We start from the raw sequence: 18,814 nt of genomic DNA, 5'->3' as shown, positions 1-18,814 counted from the left end.
GAATCCGAGGGCAGCGTAGGGGAGTATGACAGTGGCCCGAGAGATTCCATGAGCTTCTCCAGCGAATCAGAAGATTCCCAGAAGGGGGCGCCGATGGTCAGGGCAAGGGGGGTCCCAGGGGGGACGCACCAGAAACAAGGAGCCAGAGGGGAACCCCAAAGCAGCAGTGGAGGATCGGGACCAGTTTCCCCACCAGAGCGTAGTGGGGGGGAAGAGTCACATGTGTCAGGGGCAGTGCCTCCTCCAGAGAGGGAGTCAGGGCTGACCACGCCTCCAACGGAGGGGAGGTCAGTTGCAGCTAGCCCCCCCGAAGGGGGAAGCAGTGACAGCAGCAGTGGAACGGTCAGGAGGAAAGCTGCTGGCTGGGCGCGCGCGCCAAGTTCAAATGTGCAGGCGCGCGGAACAGCAGGAGACCCGGATGGGGAACCAGCTCCTAAAGCCCGCCGGAGGGAGGGAGAAGGCTCAGGGGAATCAGCGGGAGAAGAGGCTAGAAAGGGCGGAACCCCGGCGGGCAGGCGGACCCAGAGGAGGAAGGAGCAGCGGAAAAGGTGGAGCAAGGCTAGAATCTTAAATTGGTGTCAAGGGGGAGGAGACTCAGACGGAGCATCAGTGGTCTGACACTTAAGACGTGGAGCTGCGCGCTGCGGCTCTGAAAGTGAATCTGAACTTCAACAAAGACTTTTATACTTAACAACGAAGCAGCGTTGGTCCTTTGTGAGCTGGGACCTAGGGTAGCTCTGATACTCAGTTTTCGGTATAAGTGTAATGTAGGCTTCCTGCCACGACTCCGGTGCCTTTTTCCCCTCTAAAATTTCATTGCAAACCTCCTTTAGTGGCCGAATTAACCAATCTTTCAAAGATCTGTAGTAGAAACCTCTCTCTTTCAATCAGTGTTAAATTTTTCTCTAAAACCTTAGTTTTTGACTTGTTCAGTTTGAATCCTGCCACTTGACCAAATTCTTGAATTAGTTCTAAAACCCTTTTAGTACTAGATTCTGGCTCCTGTAACGTCAGTACTAAATCATCTGCAAATGCTCTCAATTTGTACTGTTTGGCTCCGACCTGTATACCTTTAACCAACCGGTCCCTTCTAATCATGTTCAGCAAAACCTCCAGGACCGATATAAAAAGCAATGGGGAGATTGGGCACCCCTGTCGTGTCCCTTTTTCTATCTTAAATTCTTCCGTCACCACATTATTTACAATTAATTTAGCCTTTTGTTCAGAATATATTGCACCTATACCATTTTCAAAACCTTGGCCTACCCCCATCCCCTGTAGGTTCTTTTTCATAAAACTCCAAGAGATATTGTCAAAAGCTTTCTCCGCGTCCACAAATATCAGAACTGCTTTAGTGTTTATATTCACTTCTAGTTTTTCCGGAATATCAATTATGTTCCTCAAATTATCAGACAAATGTCTTCCCGGGAGAAAGCCCGCTTGGTCTTTATGAATCTCTTCCATCAATACCTTTTTCAATCTCTTGGCCAAAATGTCAGCAAAATTTTTATAATCCACATTAAGTAACGATATAGGGCGGTAGTTCTTAAGCTGAGTCTTTTCAGTCTCTATTTTCGGTATAAGTGTAATATACGCCTCTTTCCACGACTCTGGTGCCCTCTTCCCTTCCAGAATTTCATTGCAGACTTCCTTCAAAGGTTGTAATAGCCACTCTTTCAAAGATCTATAATATCTAGAAGTCAGCCCATCCGGTCCTGGAGATTTGCCCAATTGCATATTTTGAATGGCACCTTCTACTTCCTGTTCAGATATTTTATAGTTCTACACAACTGCACTCTCTCTCTCTTCACACACACACACACCTTCCATAATGTGATGGTGACTAGTAATCAGGGAATTATTCTGTGACCATCCTGTCACTATGTAGCATGTAGAACTGGTGGCGCTCAAGGACGTAATTGTCTAGGATAGTGTTGTCATTTATGCATGCATGTTGTATTCTGCTGGCATCTGTCTCTCTCTGGAGACAATGGAGCAGGGTGCCTTGGGGGTGGGGAGGGTGAGATCAAGCTGTTAGAAGGTTACAGAGCCTTCTGGGGCTGTAGAGACCAATGCAGGAGAGACATGTTTTGTTTCAGCCGGGGCAGATGAAGGCATCCAGGTGTGCTGCTGCAAATGCACCATGGCGTTTCTTCTCTCTGTGGCTCCTCCCAGCAGTTATTCCACCTCTGGTCACCTATTTGTGTGTCTCCTGGCACTGTCAGTTGTCTGCAAGGGATTCTCACATGGCATGGTTGATATTGCCAGCCTTCATGTCATGTTTGCAGACATCTTTGTAACACAAAGTTGGCCTGGTGCCTGAAGTCAGCTCCACATAGTGCACGTCCTTGGGGATCCTGACATCTTCCATTCTGTGGATATGACCAAGCTAGTGTAGACATCACTGAGACAGGAGTGTGAGCATGCTGGGAATGTGGGCTTGTGAGAGCACATCCTTGTTTTGCACTTCCATAAAGCAACGTGCTCAACACACAAGCCTGGTAGACCTTCATCCTGGTATTGGATGCTAGCATCACATTCTCCCATACCCTGTTGTGCTCATGATTATGTATAGTTTCTATCCATACTGCACTATCAAAGTACATCATGAGGTACAGCAAAGCAAAAGGGAGGTATCTACCTAAAAGGAGCATACAGTCAAAGATTTTACAGTTGAGAGGGGGAGAAGTACAGAATCAAAGCCTATAAACAAATGGAGGGTACAGAAAGGCTCAAAGAGGGTGTGTTTTCTTCTTTCTCCCCATTTTTAGGAGGAGTTGGCATTGCTGCGAAAGAAATTGGAAACTTCAGAACTTTCACGGCAGGAGCTTCGGCAGAGCACAGAACAGCTGGAAAGCAAGGTCAGAAATAGAAACCGTGTGAGGTTCTGTCCTTGCTTCTGGTTGCAACATCATAGATTTGTAGAGTTGGAAGGGAGCTCAAGAGCCATCTAGTCCACCCCCTGCAATGCAGGAATCTCAGCTAAAACCTCGGCTTGAAAACCTCCAATGAAGGCAGTGGACTCTTCCTCACTGGAGGTGTTTAAACAAATATTGCTTTTTTCTTAATTCACACAACAATAATTCAAGCTGGTCCTTATAAGAACAACTGTTTAGGAATTGGCATTTGAGAGTGATTCTCCCCTGCCTTCCTTCCCTGTTCCTTTCTGCTTTTTATTTTTGGGCCTGCAGGCAGGCACTGTCTTGTTTTTGCTGGTTGTGTGTAAGCTGCTCTGGAAGTTTTTTTGGGTGAACATTTATTTAATTTAAATAATTAATTTAATTTAATTTAATTTAATTTAAATAAACATTAAATAATTTATTTAATGTTCTCATTAAATAAATAAAATGAAGAGACTTGCTGAATCAACCTGAAAAGGCTCATCTGCAGCAGTGGCTCCCAACCTCCTTTGGGAGAACAAGTTGCAGCAGTGAAACTGTGCTTGACATGGTTGTACATCGAAATGTGACAGGCCTCTTGTTGAATGCAACATGCATAATAATTACTCCTCTGTTTTCCCAAACTTTGGATGGCAGAGCCTGCAGGGATGGGTGGCCCTGGCAATTTCAGTTTCTGTCCATTTTGTGCTTTTCTCATCTTAAGTTCAGTTCTGCACAAAAAGGTAAAGATAAGGCACCCCTGACAGTTAAGTCCAGTTTTGAACGACTCTGGGGTTGCGGCGCTCATCTCACATTACTGGCCGAGGGAGCAATTTTTCCGGGTCATGTGGCCAGCATGACTAAGCCGCTTCTGGTGAAACCAGAGCAGTGCACAGTTCACATTAAAAAAAAGAGAAGTCCTAATGAAAATTCAGCAGCTTTTTAGTGTGCATTTCACCATGGCAACCCTGGGCTGTGGAACTCCTTCCCACAGAGGTGCATCTAGCACCTTCATAATACAGGCTGGATTTACACTGATCTGGAAAATGCTATTTAAAACACACTATTAAAAAACTATAGTCCCCAATGCAATTTCTCATTGGCAACAGATCACTGCTCTGCAGTGCCCTCTGGTGTCACATTTTACCACACATTTTTAACATTTAACTCACCAGTATAGATTAGTCTACACTCAGCTTCTGGCAAATGCTCAAGATGCAACTTCGTGCCTCTGCCTCTGACACTTGGAAAACTACTGTATGCATGTTTCCAGGACCCACCTTATTTCTGTCATTTTACGTGGTTTAAAACTGTTGACTGTTGTTAGCCGCTCTGAGCCCGGCTTCGGCTGGGGAAGGCGGGATATAAATAAAATTTATTATTATTATTAACTCAGGAGGAAGTACTATTCCGTGATCATGCCTGAAACCACTGATCTCCCTTTTGGCAGTCAGAATTTTATCTACCCTCCCATTCCTGAAGCCATTGTGATGTCAGGGGGGCACATGAGGGCGGTTTGGCCACATGGAGATGCCTAGCACACCCAATTCAAGCTGGGATCGAAGGGTGCAAGGTTGTTGCATCCTTCTCACACCTCCCTCCCTAAGCCGTTTGGGAGGCTGGGATCTGATCATAAAGTGGCACAGGGCTGGCTTGGGGAGGGTGGCATGAGCAGCACGGCCCCCCCTTGGGCCTGGGGCACTCACCCTAGCAGCCCCCATGCTATGCCCCCCTGGATACCAGGGACTGAACCAGGGACTTGCTGAAGACATGCTCTGCAGCTGAGTTATGGCCTTTCCTGTGCCCCATACGCTGTGTCCCCATGAAGGTGTGCTAGAGAAGGGAGCAGCTAGAATCCCAAAAGCAACTATGATGGGGCAGAAAAGAAAACCGACTTGGATTAAACATTTCTAATGTAATCACTCCCTAGGAATGGTGAAGATATTTGGTTTGGCTTCCATTAAAATGTAAACCTTCCTAAATTTACGCTCCTGAAACAATATGCATACCAAGCACAGCTCTCTGTCAAAATACTAAATGCATATATTAATGAAAGTAATACTAAAAATCTCAGCGGAATGATTAGAGTGCTGGACTTGGACTTGGAAAAACAGGGTTCAAACAGCCCCTGCTCAGTCATGAAGCTCACTGGGTGACCTCGGGGCAGAGGATAAAATAGGGAGAGGGAGAATTGTGTGTGCCGCCTTGAGCTGCTTCAAGGGAAGGTGGAGTATAAAAGTAATCATAAACTTTAAAAATACGTTATATCAGAGAAAATTGCTTGAAAAGATTTGTAAAGGTAAAGGACTTTTACAACTAAACGACTAAACAACAACAAGGCAGCTAACATTCTCCTTTCCCTTCCCCCCCGACAACAAACATTCTGTGAGGTGAGTGGGGCTGAGAGACTTCAGAGAAGTGTGACTAGCCCAAGGTCACCCAGCAGCTGCATGTGGAGGAGCGGAGACGCAAACCCAGTTCACCACATTACGAGTCTACCGCTCTTAACCATTCTCACTGATAACTCTTATGGGGATCACAGAAAGGGAGGGCAAATATTCACAGCAGTGGCTGCAACACTTTTCAGAGAGAACCCTGTGCTCCCCAAATGTCACAGGGGGACAAGAAAGCTCCAATAAATTGGCTGGCCATAATATCAAAGTGCAAAGCAGTGAATCTCATACCCCACCGCCTTCCAAGTCTGTCCAGAAACTTGGGAGAGTGTTTGAGTTCTCACCAGGAAGCGGGGTGGTGCTCTAAAGAGTAGGCACCCCACCTGATGGCAGCAACCCTGAAGTGAAGTTACAACTGGCTCTGTATTTATTATGCAGAAGTCTATGCTTTTGAATAACGTTTTCCCACTGTATTTATTTATTTTGCAGAAGGGATTTCTCCTGTTCACTCCACCTCAACCCATCCAGACTCAGGTTCACTTAAGGTGGCCACTTAGGCATATCTCCCTCTGTCCCACGACACTCTCCCTCCCTCCCTCCCTCTCACTCACACACACCACAGAAATTTGTGTAATATTTGCACAAGCTAACTTATAGAAATAGATGCTAATTTGTTTATTTACATGAAGGCCATTGTGGGCTAACCTGCCTTTCCCCAGTTTGCTCTAGGGATGTTGGGAACCATGGGAAATGTATTTTCACTTGTTCCCAGGGTCCCTAGATATTGTCAGGCGCATCTGGAGCCTAATGGAGACCCAGACGTGGGGCTTCCTCATTGTCATTGCTTCATTTGGGGTCCTTGAAAATGCATTGGGGAGAGAGTGGGACTTGTGTGAAAGGTTTGGCCTTGGGGAGGCTTTACTTTTTATGTCTGGAAAAAGAACATTTGCAGCCTTAGCTCATTCTGGATTCTGCTGGGGTCGCTCAAGAAGGACACTGACAAACTGGAACGTGTCCAGAGGAGGGCAACCAAAATGGTCAAAGGCCTGGAAACGATGCCTTATGAGGAATGGCTAAGGGAGCTGGGCATGTTTAGCCTGGAGAAGAGGAGGTTAAGGGGTGATATGATAGCCATGTTCAAATATATAAAAGGATGTCACATAGAGGAGGGAGAAAGGTTGTTTTCTGCTGCTACAGAGAAGCGGACACGGAGCAATGGATCCAAACTACAAGAAAGAAGATTCCACCTAAACATTAGGAAGAACTTCCTGACAGTAAGAGCTGTTCGACAGTGGAATTTGCTGCCAAGGAGTGTGGTGGAGTCTCCTTCTTTGGAGGTCTTTAAGCAGAGGCTTGACAACTATATGTCAGGAGTGCTCTGATGGTGTTTCCTGCTTGGCAGGGGGTTGGACTCGATGGCCCTTGTGGTCTCTTCCAACTCTATGATTCTATGATTCTATGAATGGAGAGCAATAAAAGACACTGAATCATAGAATCGTAGAGATGGAAGGGGCCAAAAGGGTCATCCAGTCCAATCTCCTGCAATACAACAAGAAGAAAGCAGCTTAAATTGTGGGTGCTTCCGAACACCAGGAATGCTTGAGAGAGCCCTTGACTGCACAACGCCCCCCCCCCGCTTGCCTGATTGAAGCAAGTTCAGAGCTGCCTCATGTGACCTGTTGCATTTCTTCCCCCCACTTCAGATCATAGACCTCACGACGGAGCTGTCAGATGAACGCTTGAAAGGTGATGTTGCCTGTCAGATCCTGGAAGGTGAACGAGCTGAAAGACTGAGAGGGTCAAGAGAGGTCAGAGAGCTGCAGGTATGTGCCCAACGGGAGGGCTGGGGGGGGCAGCGAGATGGAACTTGTATGTTGGGTCTTTGCACAATTTCTCCACGGGACATGGAGGAAAAGCAACCTGTTCACCCAAACAGCCCTGCAGGGCCAGCCCAAGACATTTTGCAGACCCTCCCCTTGGGATGTCCATTTATACATTGTCGGAGAAAGAAGATATGTTTGCATGACATTTAAAAATCCAGAGTGGAAACCTGCTCTTTAATGCTGAATTGGAACAAACAGCAATTTTGGTTTTCTACAGATTGCCATTTGCTCTGATTCAGTGGTAAAGAACAGGTTTTTGCAAGGAAATCTCAGACATAGCACCTTAAAGCCCTGACCTTTGCCTAGAAACATGGCACAAAAGGAAGTCTGTATGAACCCTCAGTCATAATAATTTTAAAGTCCCATCACTTACTATTTCCAGCATCTGACAAGCCACTTGGAAACCAAGCTCCTCTCCTATATGCTGCTGGGGGCAGGGAATCAATTTTATGCTTGATGTTCAAAGAGGGAGTAGAACTTCCCTGGGAATGGTGCTCTATAGTGCTGGTGCACTTCCAAGAAGTCTTGATCCAGATAAAGGTCAAAGCCTTATCTGCTGATCTTAGGGGCTCAACTGAGAAAGCCAGTGTCATGAGCTGGCAAGACACCAAGGAAAGGGAGGCGGATCCCAGTGAGGGTTGCAGCCATGTTTGGTGCACAGCTGAAGAGGGGAGATTGGGGACTTAGGAGGTACTCATGGGGCTTCAGAGGATGTTGAGTGGCTAGTGGACAATTCACAGGAGCCAGGGGATGAGACACATCACCAGAACCAGAGGTACCCCCATATCCACAGATACGGCAGGCTCTGGAAACACCAGAAAGTGCACTCAAGGAAACTAAAGCAGGCAAGGGAACACAGCTCAACTCACTAGTGGACCAGATGAAGATCATGTTAGGTCCGGAAGGAGGTTGTGGGCACTCAGCTGGATGAGGCTCAGGGCAGGTGAGGATCATATTCTTTGTCAAGTGGAGAGGCACAGGGAAGCAATCCAGAGACTCTCTGTTTGCTCAGTTTTCTCTGTTTTCTCAGGCTTGGCTGCTTCAGGGAACTCCACTGGACGGTGACTTTGGGACTGACCTTGCATGTGTAATAGAGACTTGGTTGGATGAAGCAGATGGGTCTGTTCTTGCTGCTGCTTGTCCACCAGGTTTCTTTTACGCACAGCAGCCCAGGTCATGTGAGCAGGGTTGCAGTGACTTTTAGGAAGTCATTAGTTTACACCAGACATCCTATTGGGAAGACCCAGTTTTCTGAGTGCATGCTCTGGAAGTTGGGCAATAGGGGCAGTAGAGGATTCCTTTTGGCGTAATGACCTCCCCACTGCACCAAGGATCCCCTGGCCAAGCTGCTTCAGGTCATTGCGTATGTTCTCCTGGAGACATCTAGTTTGGTTTTTCTAGGGGGTTTTAACATCCATGCCATCCATGCTTACAAGGGGCCGCTCGGGACTTTATGGAAAGCATGACCTCCATGGGGCTGTCCCTGAATAAGTTTGGCCCAACTCATAGTCGTGGATATGCCTCAGACCTGGTGTTCACCTCTATGGATGTGGGTGACACTGAGTAAAAGTGAAACTAAAGAAGTGCCATGGTTGGATCACTTCCTGGTGCAACTGGACTTCTCTGTGACCCTTCCCCTCTGCAGGGAGGTGGGACCGATTTGGATGGTCCGCCCCTGCCACTTAATGGATCCAAATGGTTTCCAGAGACTGGTAGGGGAAGTTTTACCCCATGTTGATGGCCTTTCAGCTGATTCCCTGGTGGCCTGCTGGAATGCGGAGCTAACCAGGGCTATCGACTGTCTAGTTCCGATTGCACGGAGCCCGGACAGCCCCGTGGTTTTCTCCAGGGCTGAGGGTGATGAAATAATCACTTTGAGATGGTTAGAACGGCGCTGGCAGACTCTCACTCTGTGTTTTTTTTAAAAAATAATTTTATTGGATTTTTACAATTTTATAGTCACTCAAACAACACAATGTAACATTTGTCATATACTGTAAAAGAAAAAGACACCCCACCCCACCATGACTTCCCTCAACTTCGCCTTCTGGTTCTTTAAATATTTACTACTTCTGCTTAATTATTATCTTATTTTTATATTCATATACCTTAATGCTTTTAATTTCTTTTCAGTTTTATGTCAAAATTTCTTTCATAATTACATCTTACATTTCAATTTCATTCCATGTTATCCTTACTTAACCTTTGGTCTTATTTTCTCACTTGTAAGTGCTTAATCAAACCCTGCTAGTGAGTCCATTTCTTTACAGTATTTCTGTAAATACAACATAAAGGGTTCCCAGTATTTTTTAAATTCTTCCTTATCATTGTGGAAAACTCATTCTGAATCAGACTAGACACAGGTTAGAGCTCAACATCGAGCCTACCAAGTGGCGATAGCAACAGCAAAGAGGACCTTCTTCACCACCTCTATTGCATCTGCAGAAAACTAGCAGCAGGAGACTCTCTCAGGTGGTTCACAATGTAACGGAACCACCTTCGCCATTGGGGCCCAGTAAGGACCCCAAAATCTCCTACAATATTTTGCAAAGTTTTTTTGCAGATAAAGTCGCTCGGATTCAGAAAGAGGTAGACTCTACCAGAGGTAGACTCTACCATGGGAGTGAGAGAGTGCTGTCTAGTCAAGTTGTATGGGATCAATTTCAATCTGTTACCCCTGAGGATGAGGACAGGCTGCTTGGACAAGTGAAACCGACCACCTGTCTCCTTGATCCTTGCCCATCCTGGTGCATAAAAGCGAGCTGGGAAGGGCTGGGCGATGGGCTCTGCGGGGTGGTGAATGCTTCCCTTTGTGAGGGAGCCCTCCCAAACCCGCTGAAAGAGGTGGTCATTAAACCACTTCTTAAAAAAACATCTTTAGACTCAGCCAATATGGCCAACCCCCTTCATGGATCACTGCCTTGCTGTGGCGAAGGGGCTTGAATAACTCAGAGAAGCTATGAGGTATGCCATGTAGGGCCACCCAAGATGGACAGGTCATAGTGGAGAGTTTTGACCAAATGTCATCCACTTGGAGCAGGAATCGGCAAACCACTCCAGTATCCCTGCCAAGAAAACTCCGTGGACAAAACAGGCATATAAAAGTTATGACCCTGGAAGATGAGCCCCTCAGGTCGGAAGGCGTCCAACATGCTACTGCAGAAGAGCGGAGGACAAGTACAAGTAGATTCAGAGCTGATGAAGCGGCTGGGCCAAAGCCGAAAGGTCGCTCAGTTGTGGATATGCCTGGAAGCGAAAGGAAAGTCCAATGCTGTAAAGAAAAATATTGCATAGGAACCTGGAATGTAAGAACCATGAACCTTGGTAAGTTGGATGTGGTCAAAAATGAGATGGCAAGAATAAATATTGACATCCTGGGCATCAGTGAACTAAAACGGACAGGAATTCAGCTCGGATGACCATCATATCTACTACTGTGGGCAAGAATCACGTAAAAGAAATGGAGTGGCCTTCATAGTCAACAAAAGAGTGGCGAAAGCTGTACTGGGATGCAATCTCAAAAATGATAGAATGATCTCGATACGAATCCAAGGCAGACCTTTTAACATCACAGTAATCCAAGTTTATGCACCAACTACTGGTGCTGAAGAAACTGAAATTGAGCAATTCTATGAAGACTTACAACACCTGATAGAAGTGACACCAAAGAAGGATGTTCTTCTCATTATAAGGGGATTGGAATGCCAAATTAGGGAGTCAAGAGATAAAAGGAACAACTGGCAAGTTTGGCCTTGGAGTTCAAAACGAAGCAGGGCAAAGGCTAATAGAGTTCTGCCAAGAGAACAAGCTGGTCATCACAAACACTCTTTTCCAACAACACAAGAGACGACTCTACACATGGACATCACCAGATAGGATGGGCAGCATCGAAATCAGACTGATTATATTCTCTGCAGCCAAAGATGGAGAAGCTCTATACAGTCAGCAAAAACAAGATCTGGAGCTGGCTGTGGCTCAGATCATCAGCTTCTTATAGCAAAATTCAAGCTTAAACTGAAGAGGCAGCAATGAAAACCATCCCAATGAAAAGCAAGAAAGCAAAGTGGCTGTCAAACGAGGCCTTACAAATAGCGGGGGAGAGAAGGCAAGCAAAATGTGAGGCAGATAGTGAAAGATACAGGAAATTGAATGCAGATTTCCAAAAAAGAGCAAGGAGAGACAAGAAGCCCTTCTTAAACAAGCAATGCAAAGAAATAGAGGAAAACAATGGAATGGGAAAAACCAGAGTTCTGTTCAAGAAAATTGGAGATATGAAAGGAACATTTCGTACAAAGATTACCATAATAAAAGACAAAAGTGGTAAGGACCTAACAGAAGCAGAAGACATCAAGAAGAGGTGGCAAGAATACACAGAGGAATTATACCAGAAAGATATGGATGGCTCGCCACACCCCAGGTAGTGTGGTTGCTGACCTTGAGCCAGACATCCTGGAGAGTGAAGTCAAATGGGCCTTAGAAAGCACTGCTAATAACAAGGCCAGTGGAAGTGATGATATTCCAGCTGAACTATTTAAAATTTAAAAGGATGATGCTGTTAAGGTGCTCCACTCAATATGCCAGCAAATTTGGAAACCTCAGCAGTGGCCAGAGAATTGCAGAAGATCAGTCTACATCCCAATCCCAAAGAAGGGCAGTGCCAAAGAATGCCCCAACTACCGCACAATTGCACTCATTTCACACGCTAGCAAGGTTATGCTTAAAATTCTACAAGGAAAACCTAAGCAGTATGTGGACTGAGAACTCCCAGAAGTGCAAGCTGGATTTCGAAGGGGCAGAGGAACCAGAGACCAAATTGCAAACATGCGCTGGATTATGGAGAAAGCTAGAGAGATCCAGAAAGATATCTACTTCTGCTGCATTGACTTTGCAAAAGCCTTTGACTGTGTAGGCCACAGAAAACTATGGCAAGTTCTTAAAGAAATGGGAGTGCCTGATCACCTCATCTGTCTCCTGAGAAATCTCTATGTGGGACAAGAAGCTACAGTTAGAACTGGGTATGGAACAACTGATTGGTTCAAAATTGGGAAATGAGTACGACAAGGCTGTATATTGTCTCCCTGCTTATTTAACTTATATGCAGAATTCATCATGCAAAAGGCTGGGCTGGATGAATCCCAAGCCAGAATTAAGATTGCCAGAAGAAATATCAACAACCTCAGATATGCAGATGACACAACCTTGATGGCAGAAAGTGAGGAGGAATTAAAGGACCTCTTAATGAGGGTGAAAGAGGAGAGCGCAAAATATGGTCTAAAGCTCAACATCAAAAAAAAAAACAAAGATCATGGCCACTTGGCCCATCACCTCCTGGCAAATAGAAGGGGAAGAAATGGAGGAAGTGAGAGATTTTACTTTCTTGGGCTCCATGATCACTGCAGATGGTGACAGCAGTCACGAAATTAAAAGACGCCTGCTTCTTGGGAGGAAAGCAATGACAAACCTAGACAGCATCTTAAAAAGTAGAGACATCACCTTGCTAACAAAGGTCCGTATAGTTAAAGCTATGGTTTTCCCAGTAGCGATGTATGGAAGTGAGAGCTGGACCATAAAGAAGGCTGCTCGCCAAAGAATTGATGCTTTTGAGTTATGGTGTTGGAAGAGACTCTTGAGAGTCCCATGGACTGCAAGAAGATCAAACCTCTCCATTCTGAAGGAAATCGGCCCTGAGTGCTCACTGGAAGAACAGATCGTGAAGCTGAGGCTCCAATACTTTGGCCACTTCATGAGACGAGAAGACTCCCTGGAAAAGACCCTGATGCTGGGAAAGATGGAGGGCACAAGGAGAAGGGGATGACAGAGGACAAGATGGTTGGACAGTGTTCTCAAAGCTACCAGCATGAGTTTGACCAAACTGCGGGAGGCAGTGGAAGACAGGAGTGCCTGGAGTGCTCTGGTCCATGGGGTCACGAAGAGTCGGACATGACTAAATGACTAAACAACAACAACAATATGGCCAACTATTACCCGGTCTCAAATCTTCCATTCTTGGGCAAGGTGATTGAGTGTGTGATTGCTGAACAACTCCAGGCACGCCTGGAAGAAGCGGACCATTTGGATCCCTTCCAGTCAGGATTCAGGCCTCATCATGGGACTGAAACTGCCTTGGTCGCACTGGTTGATGATCTCTGGCAGGCTAGGGACAAAGGTGAAAGCTGTTTCCTAGTTCTGCTGGATCTCTCAGTGGCCTTTGATACCATTGACCATAGCATCCTTCTTGACCGTCTAGAGGAGCTGGGAGCTGGGGACACTATTATACACTGGTTCTGCTTCTTCTTCCTGGGCCGTGTTCTGAAAGTGGTGGTGGGGGATGAGTGTTCAGACCCCTGGGCTCTCACTTGTGGGGTGCCTCAGGGTTCTGTCCTCTTCCCCATGCTTTTTAACATCTATATAAAGCCGCTGGGAGAGATCATCAGGAGGTTTGGGCTGGGTGTTCATCAGTATGCGGATGATACCCAGCTCTATCTCTCTTCTAAATCAGAACCAGTGAAGGTGATGAAGGTCCTGTGTGAGTGTGATGGCCTGGGAATCTGATTCAGAGGCTGAACCGGAGGAATCCCAGCCTGCACAGGAGTCCCTGCCTCCAGGGCCAGCTGAGCCGGGGCAGGGCCTTGAATCTGAAGCGCCTGCACCTGTGCTGGATCCTCAGGAGCAGACACCAGATGAATCCACTCGGACTCCGGAGGTGATTGAGGACCCATTGCCTATAGGTTCGCTTCTTATGAGGAACGGCTAAGGGAGCTAAGGGAGCTGGGCATGTTTAGCCTGGAGAAGAGGAGGTTAAGGGGTGATATGATAGCCATGTTCAAATATATAAAAGGATGTCACATAGAGGAGGGAGAAAGGTCGTTTTCTGCTGCTCCAGAGAAGCGGACACGGAGCAATGGATCCAAACTACAAGAAAGAAGATTCCACCTAAACATTAGGAAGAACTTCCTGACAGTAAGAGCTGTTCGACAGTGGAATTTGCTGCCAAGGAGTGTGGTGGAGTCTCCTTCTTTGGAGGTCTTTAAGCAGAGGCTTGACAACCATATGTCAGGAGTGCTCTGATGGTGTTTCCTGCCTGGCAGGGGGTTGGACTCGATGGCCCTTGTGGTCTCTTCCAACTCTATGATTCTATGATTCTATGATTCTCCCAGCCCTGTCAGGGGAAGGTGAGCCTCCCCCTGGGTCCAGTAACCCTCCAGCCTCTCCTGAGCTGCAGAGGCTCAGGGCAGAGAGGTGGAGGGAACTGGGTTCTCTCAGGAGGAGTGCTAGCCTTAAGGCCAGGAGAGGCGGGTCACCTGTGGGCCGGGACTGCCCCTGGCCTCAGAGAAGATAAAGGCCAGTCAGCCCGGTCCCAGGTTGTGGGAGCAACGTCGCTGGAAACCTGCTTCTGCCAGCACCCAGTCCTGCTCTTACGGAGTTCCCGACCATGCCCGGCTTCTTGCTTCGGATCCCGCTTCGCCCTTTGTAGACTGTCTCTAGACCCTTGACCCAGGACCGGACTCTGACCACACCTCACGGTAACCTCCCCCCGGGACCAGCACAGTGAGTGTCTGGAGGAGGTTGGAGGATGGATGGTGGCTAACAGATTGAGGCTGAATCCTGACAAGACAGAAGTACTGTTTTGGGGGGACATGGTGGGCAGGTTTGGGTGACTCCCTGGTCCTGAATGGGGTAACTGTGCCCCTGAAGGACCAGGTGCGTAGTCTGGGAGTCATTTTGGACTCACATCTGTCCATGGAGGCACAGGTCAATTCTGTATCCAGGGCAGCTGTCTACCACCTAGTACGCAGGCTGAGACCCTACCTGTCCGGGGACTGTCTCGCCAGAGTGGTGCATACTCTTGTTATCTCTCACTTGGACTCCTGCAGTGCACTCTATGTGGGGCTACCTTTGAATGTGACCCGGAAACCACAACTAATCCAGAATGCAGCAGCTAGATTAGTGACTGGGAGTGGCCGCTGAGACCATATAACACCAGTCCTGAAAGACCTGCAGTGGCTCCTAGTATGTTTCCGAGCACAATTCAAAGTGTTGGTGCTGCCCTCTAAAGCCCTAAACTGCCTCGTCCCAGTATACCTGAAGGAGTGCCTCCACCCCCATTGTTCTATCCGGACACTGAGGTCCAGCTCCGAGGGCCTTCTGGCAATTCCCTCACTGGTAGAAGCGAAGCTACAGGGAACAAGGCAGAGGGCCTTTTTGGTAGTGGTGCCCGCCCTGTGGAACGCCCTCCCATCAGATGTCAAGGAAATAAATAACTATGTTACTTTTAGAAGACATCTGAAGGCAGCCCTGTTTAGGGAAGTTTTTAATGTTTGATGTTTTGTCGTATTATTATTATTAATATTTATAATAATAATATTCTGTTGGGAGCCACCCAGAGTGGCTGGGGAAACCCAGCGAGATGGGTGGGGTATAAAGAATAAATTGTTTTGTTTATTATTATTATTATTATTATTAGATCCTTAACCTCTTGAGAGGCTCCGTGGGAGCAGCTGTGGGTGGTGGACATGAATGTGGGTTCAAATGTACCAGCCCTCCCTTTAACACCTGTGTATATTTTTGAGGGATTGACTGGAGCTCTCTTTTAAGGACACACACTTGGCACTTGGGCTCTTCTGGGATTGCTGTGGGAAACCCTGGTCCCTGAGAGCCTGCAAGGAGCACAATGGCTGTGCAGCATGTGGAGCAGGCCATCTGAGTCACTCTTCTGTTTCAGACCAAGCATGACCAACTGCAGAAGAAGCTGGAGTCGGCAGAGAAGCAGCTGGAAGAGGCACAGCAGCAGCTTCATTTGCATGAAACTGGGGCAAGCAGCTCTGGCAAAGGTAGGGGGCATCCTTCAAATGGCAGGCTTTCTTACTTCATGGCATCTCCTTCCTCCAAGTCTAAGTTCACTCTCTGAAATTCTGGACCATATTTTAGGTAACCAAAAAGTTGTGTTTTGAGATGTCGTTTTCTTCCTTCCTTCCAAATTCATTCCTTCCCTTAAGCCTTAATTTTCAGCCTCCTTGTAACTTAGTCGTCTGCTTCCCTCCCCTGTTCTTTTCTCTCTGCCATCATTCCAGATTGCTCCATCCAACAGTTCTCAGGAGTGACATCTGTCTCTCCTCGTCATTCTGACTGGAGAGAGGCAGCAGGGTGGTGCTGAGAGTATGTCAGTTTGCGTAAAACCTCATTTTGGCTGCCCTGGAGAATTTGTGCTCCAGATATGTCAGGCAGATTTTGTAGCAGCAGATTGCTCAGGAGGCCTTGCGAATTGGTGTTTCAGTGTCCACACACAACAGCTAAGGTTATTGTGAAGGTTGAGAGAGAAAAGAGCTGAGTTTTATTTCCTCAACTCCCCCCCCCCCCAATCCCCGGTACCAAGACTGTGCAGAGATGTGCAAAGGCTTCTAATTTGTGGGGAAATTGCTTTAGGTGGCTGAAGTTATGGCAAATCCACTTCAAAATGGGAGCAAAGGCCTTCTTCCTGCATACAGAAGCCAACTGTGCTGGCACCTGAATCTTACATCAACAGCACAAGCAACAGGATTCATACCTGAAGCAGTGGACTAATTTAGGGGGTGCATAGCAAACTGTGTGACATGCATGGCTCTGTCTGCTGATGGAGATGAATGGCCGGGAAGTTCAGAAGGAACAGTTAAGGGATGCCACCACTGTCCCCCCACCATCTACCCCCTGAAGCACTTGCTCACTCTGCCTAATGATAGAGCTGGCCTGCGATATTTCAGTCCAAACACTACTTCTGTGATACAGGTGGTACCATTCAGCAATTTGCACCAGCTTCTGAAGTCATACCATTTTAAGCCATTAGCTTTCAGTTGTGTTCCCACCACATGTGCTTAAGCCCTGCAGCCATGTAGATCAAGGAACTCCATCAAACTATCTCACAAGTTTAGTGCAGCGGATTCTGATGTGTCAGCATCATTGCTATCATTTAAGACGGATATTGACAAGCTGAAATTTGTGCAGAGGAAGGCGGCCAAGATGATGAAGGGTTTAGAAAGCAAACCTTATGAGGAACAGTTGAGGGAGTGTATGGGTAGCCTTGAAAAGAGGAGACTGAATACCTGGAGGGCTGTCACCTGGAAGGTGGAAGAAGCTTGTTTTCTGTTGCTGCTGCTGCTACTGCTTCAGAGGGATAGATGAATTCAAATTGCAAGAAAGGAGAGTCCAACTCAACTGTAGGAAGAACTATCTGACAGTAAGAGCCATGTGTCAAGAGCTGGAGTCAAGCGTAGGTCAGCAATAAAAAACATGGTTTCAGTGAAAACTCTTTATTCAAAGAAACCAAAACTGTGCAGGCCTAGTGATCCCAGCACTCTTTCCAGTAGGTATTGCCTCAGTGAGGCAGCACTCTTCCCACTGCTCTCTGAGGCTCTTGCTCTCCAGGGTCTTTCCCAAGCAGTCGCCAACTGCCTCTGTGCACAACCAATCTCTACTCTGCTCTTTTCACTTCTCTGCATGTTCTGGGAGACCAGGGGGTTGGGTTGTAGCAGGAGGGGGAGACTCCCTGGATTCTTCATCTGCCTGACTCAGCTCTGCTTCTTAGCCACCCTCCTCTCCAGCCTCCCCTTCAGCCTCAGAGTCTGAACTGCTCTCTGCCGCAACCACTTCCTGCTCACTAAACCCTGTTACGTCTTCTGCCTCTGACACCTCCTCCTCCCAGTGTGCTCCCTCTTCTTCTTCCAACCACTCATTGTCCCACCACCAACCCCTGGCTCTCAGCCTTCTTCCCCTGGGGTTTCCCCAGTTGGGGCCTCCCACCACTTCTCTGCACCGCCCCCCCCCCCAGTCCATGACACCATGGAGTGGAATGGACTCTCTTGAATGGTGGTGGATTCTCCTTCCATGGAGGTTTTTAAACAGAGTGTGGAAGACCATCTGTTAGGGATTCTTTAGCTGTGATTTTTGCATTGCAGGGACTTGGACTAGATGACCCTTGGGGATACCTTCCAATTCTACCATTCTATGATTCTGTTACCTTTCAGCATCTCTGTTCAAGGCCATTTCAAATCAATGGGGCTATTTTGAAAGGAAAACAGGATGCCCCTTTAAGCCAGATATTGTTGGATCCCAACTCCCATCAGCCCTTTAGCTAGCATGCCCAGTGGTCAGTGTTGATGGGAGTTGTAGTTCAGCATCATCTTCAGGGGACCAGGCTGGGTACCCTGCCTTCAAGCAGAGTGCTCCATTTTATCAGAACCATTAAATAAAAATGTTAGAAAGTGTATAAGGACAATACCTTTACTGGGTCAACCAAGAAGTCCCCAAAAAATTATTTCTTTTATCTGTCCTGAATTTTCCAGCATTCAGCTTCATTAGACATCCACACATTCTGGTGCTCTAAGAGGTGGAGAAATTTCCCCCCTCTATCCACTTTTTATCCACTTTTTGTGGCAATGTTAAGGATAGTAGGAAAGGACATATTGAATAACTATTATCCTTCCTTCACTCACGCTAGTAAGTGCGGTAGCAGAGCAGATTCCCCTCAATATAGCTAAAAGCTAGTTTGGGGGTTCCTTTGAATCTCTTAGTTAAGATTATTTCCTGGTGTCCCCTTTGATCCCTCTTAAAAGAATAAAGACACAAGAGTCTGAGTAAAGTAACAAAAAGTTTACTCACATTTCAGTTCATGATTTGATCCCTGAAA

At 46.9% G+C, this 18,814-nt stretch overlaps 2 protein-coding genes across 3 annotated transcripts in view; one reads left to right on the top strand and one right to left on the bottom strand.

Moving 5' to 3' along the window:
* Positions 1-18,814, bottom strand: part of TFIP11 (tuftelin interacting protein 11) — a gene marked incomplete at its 5' end in the record, with an annotated part of 601,324 nt that overhangs the window by 158,045 nt on the left and 424,465 nt on the right. The gene's annotated exons all lie outside the window — the stretch shown is intronic.
* MYO18B (myosin XVIIIB) overlaps positions 1-18,814 on the top strand; it is a 266,462-nt gene that overhangs the window by 117,999 nt on the left and 129,649 nt on the right. Inside the window, exons 26-28 of the mRNA XM_083589603.1 lie at positions 2,772-2,861; positions 6,976-7,095; positions 15,878-15,986. Of these exons, the coding sequence (XP_083445729.1) occupies positions 2,772-2,861; positions 6,976-7,095; positions 15,878-15,986 (319 nt within the window). The remainder of the gene's footprint in view (positions 1-2,771; positions 2,862-6,975; positions 7,096-15,877; positions 15,987-18,814) is intronic.

Source organism: Podarcis filfolensis (assembly GCF_964270895.1).
Source record: "Podarcis filfolensis genome assembly, chromosome: 16".
Classification (NCBI taxonomy): domain Eukaryota; kingdom Metazoa; phylum Chordata; class Lepidosauria; order Squamata; family Lacertidae; genus Podarcis; species Podarcis filfolensis.
The sequence above is the reverse complement of the archived record's forward strand: the minus strand, read 5'-3'. Positions and strand labels throughout refer to the sequence as shown.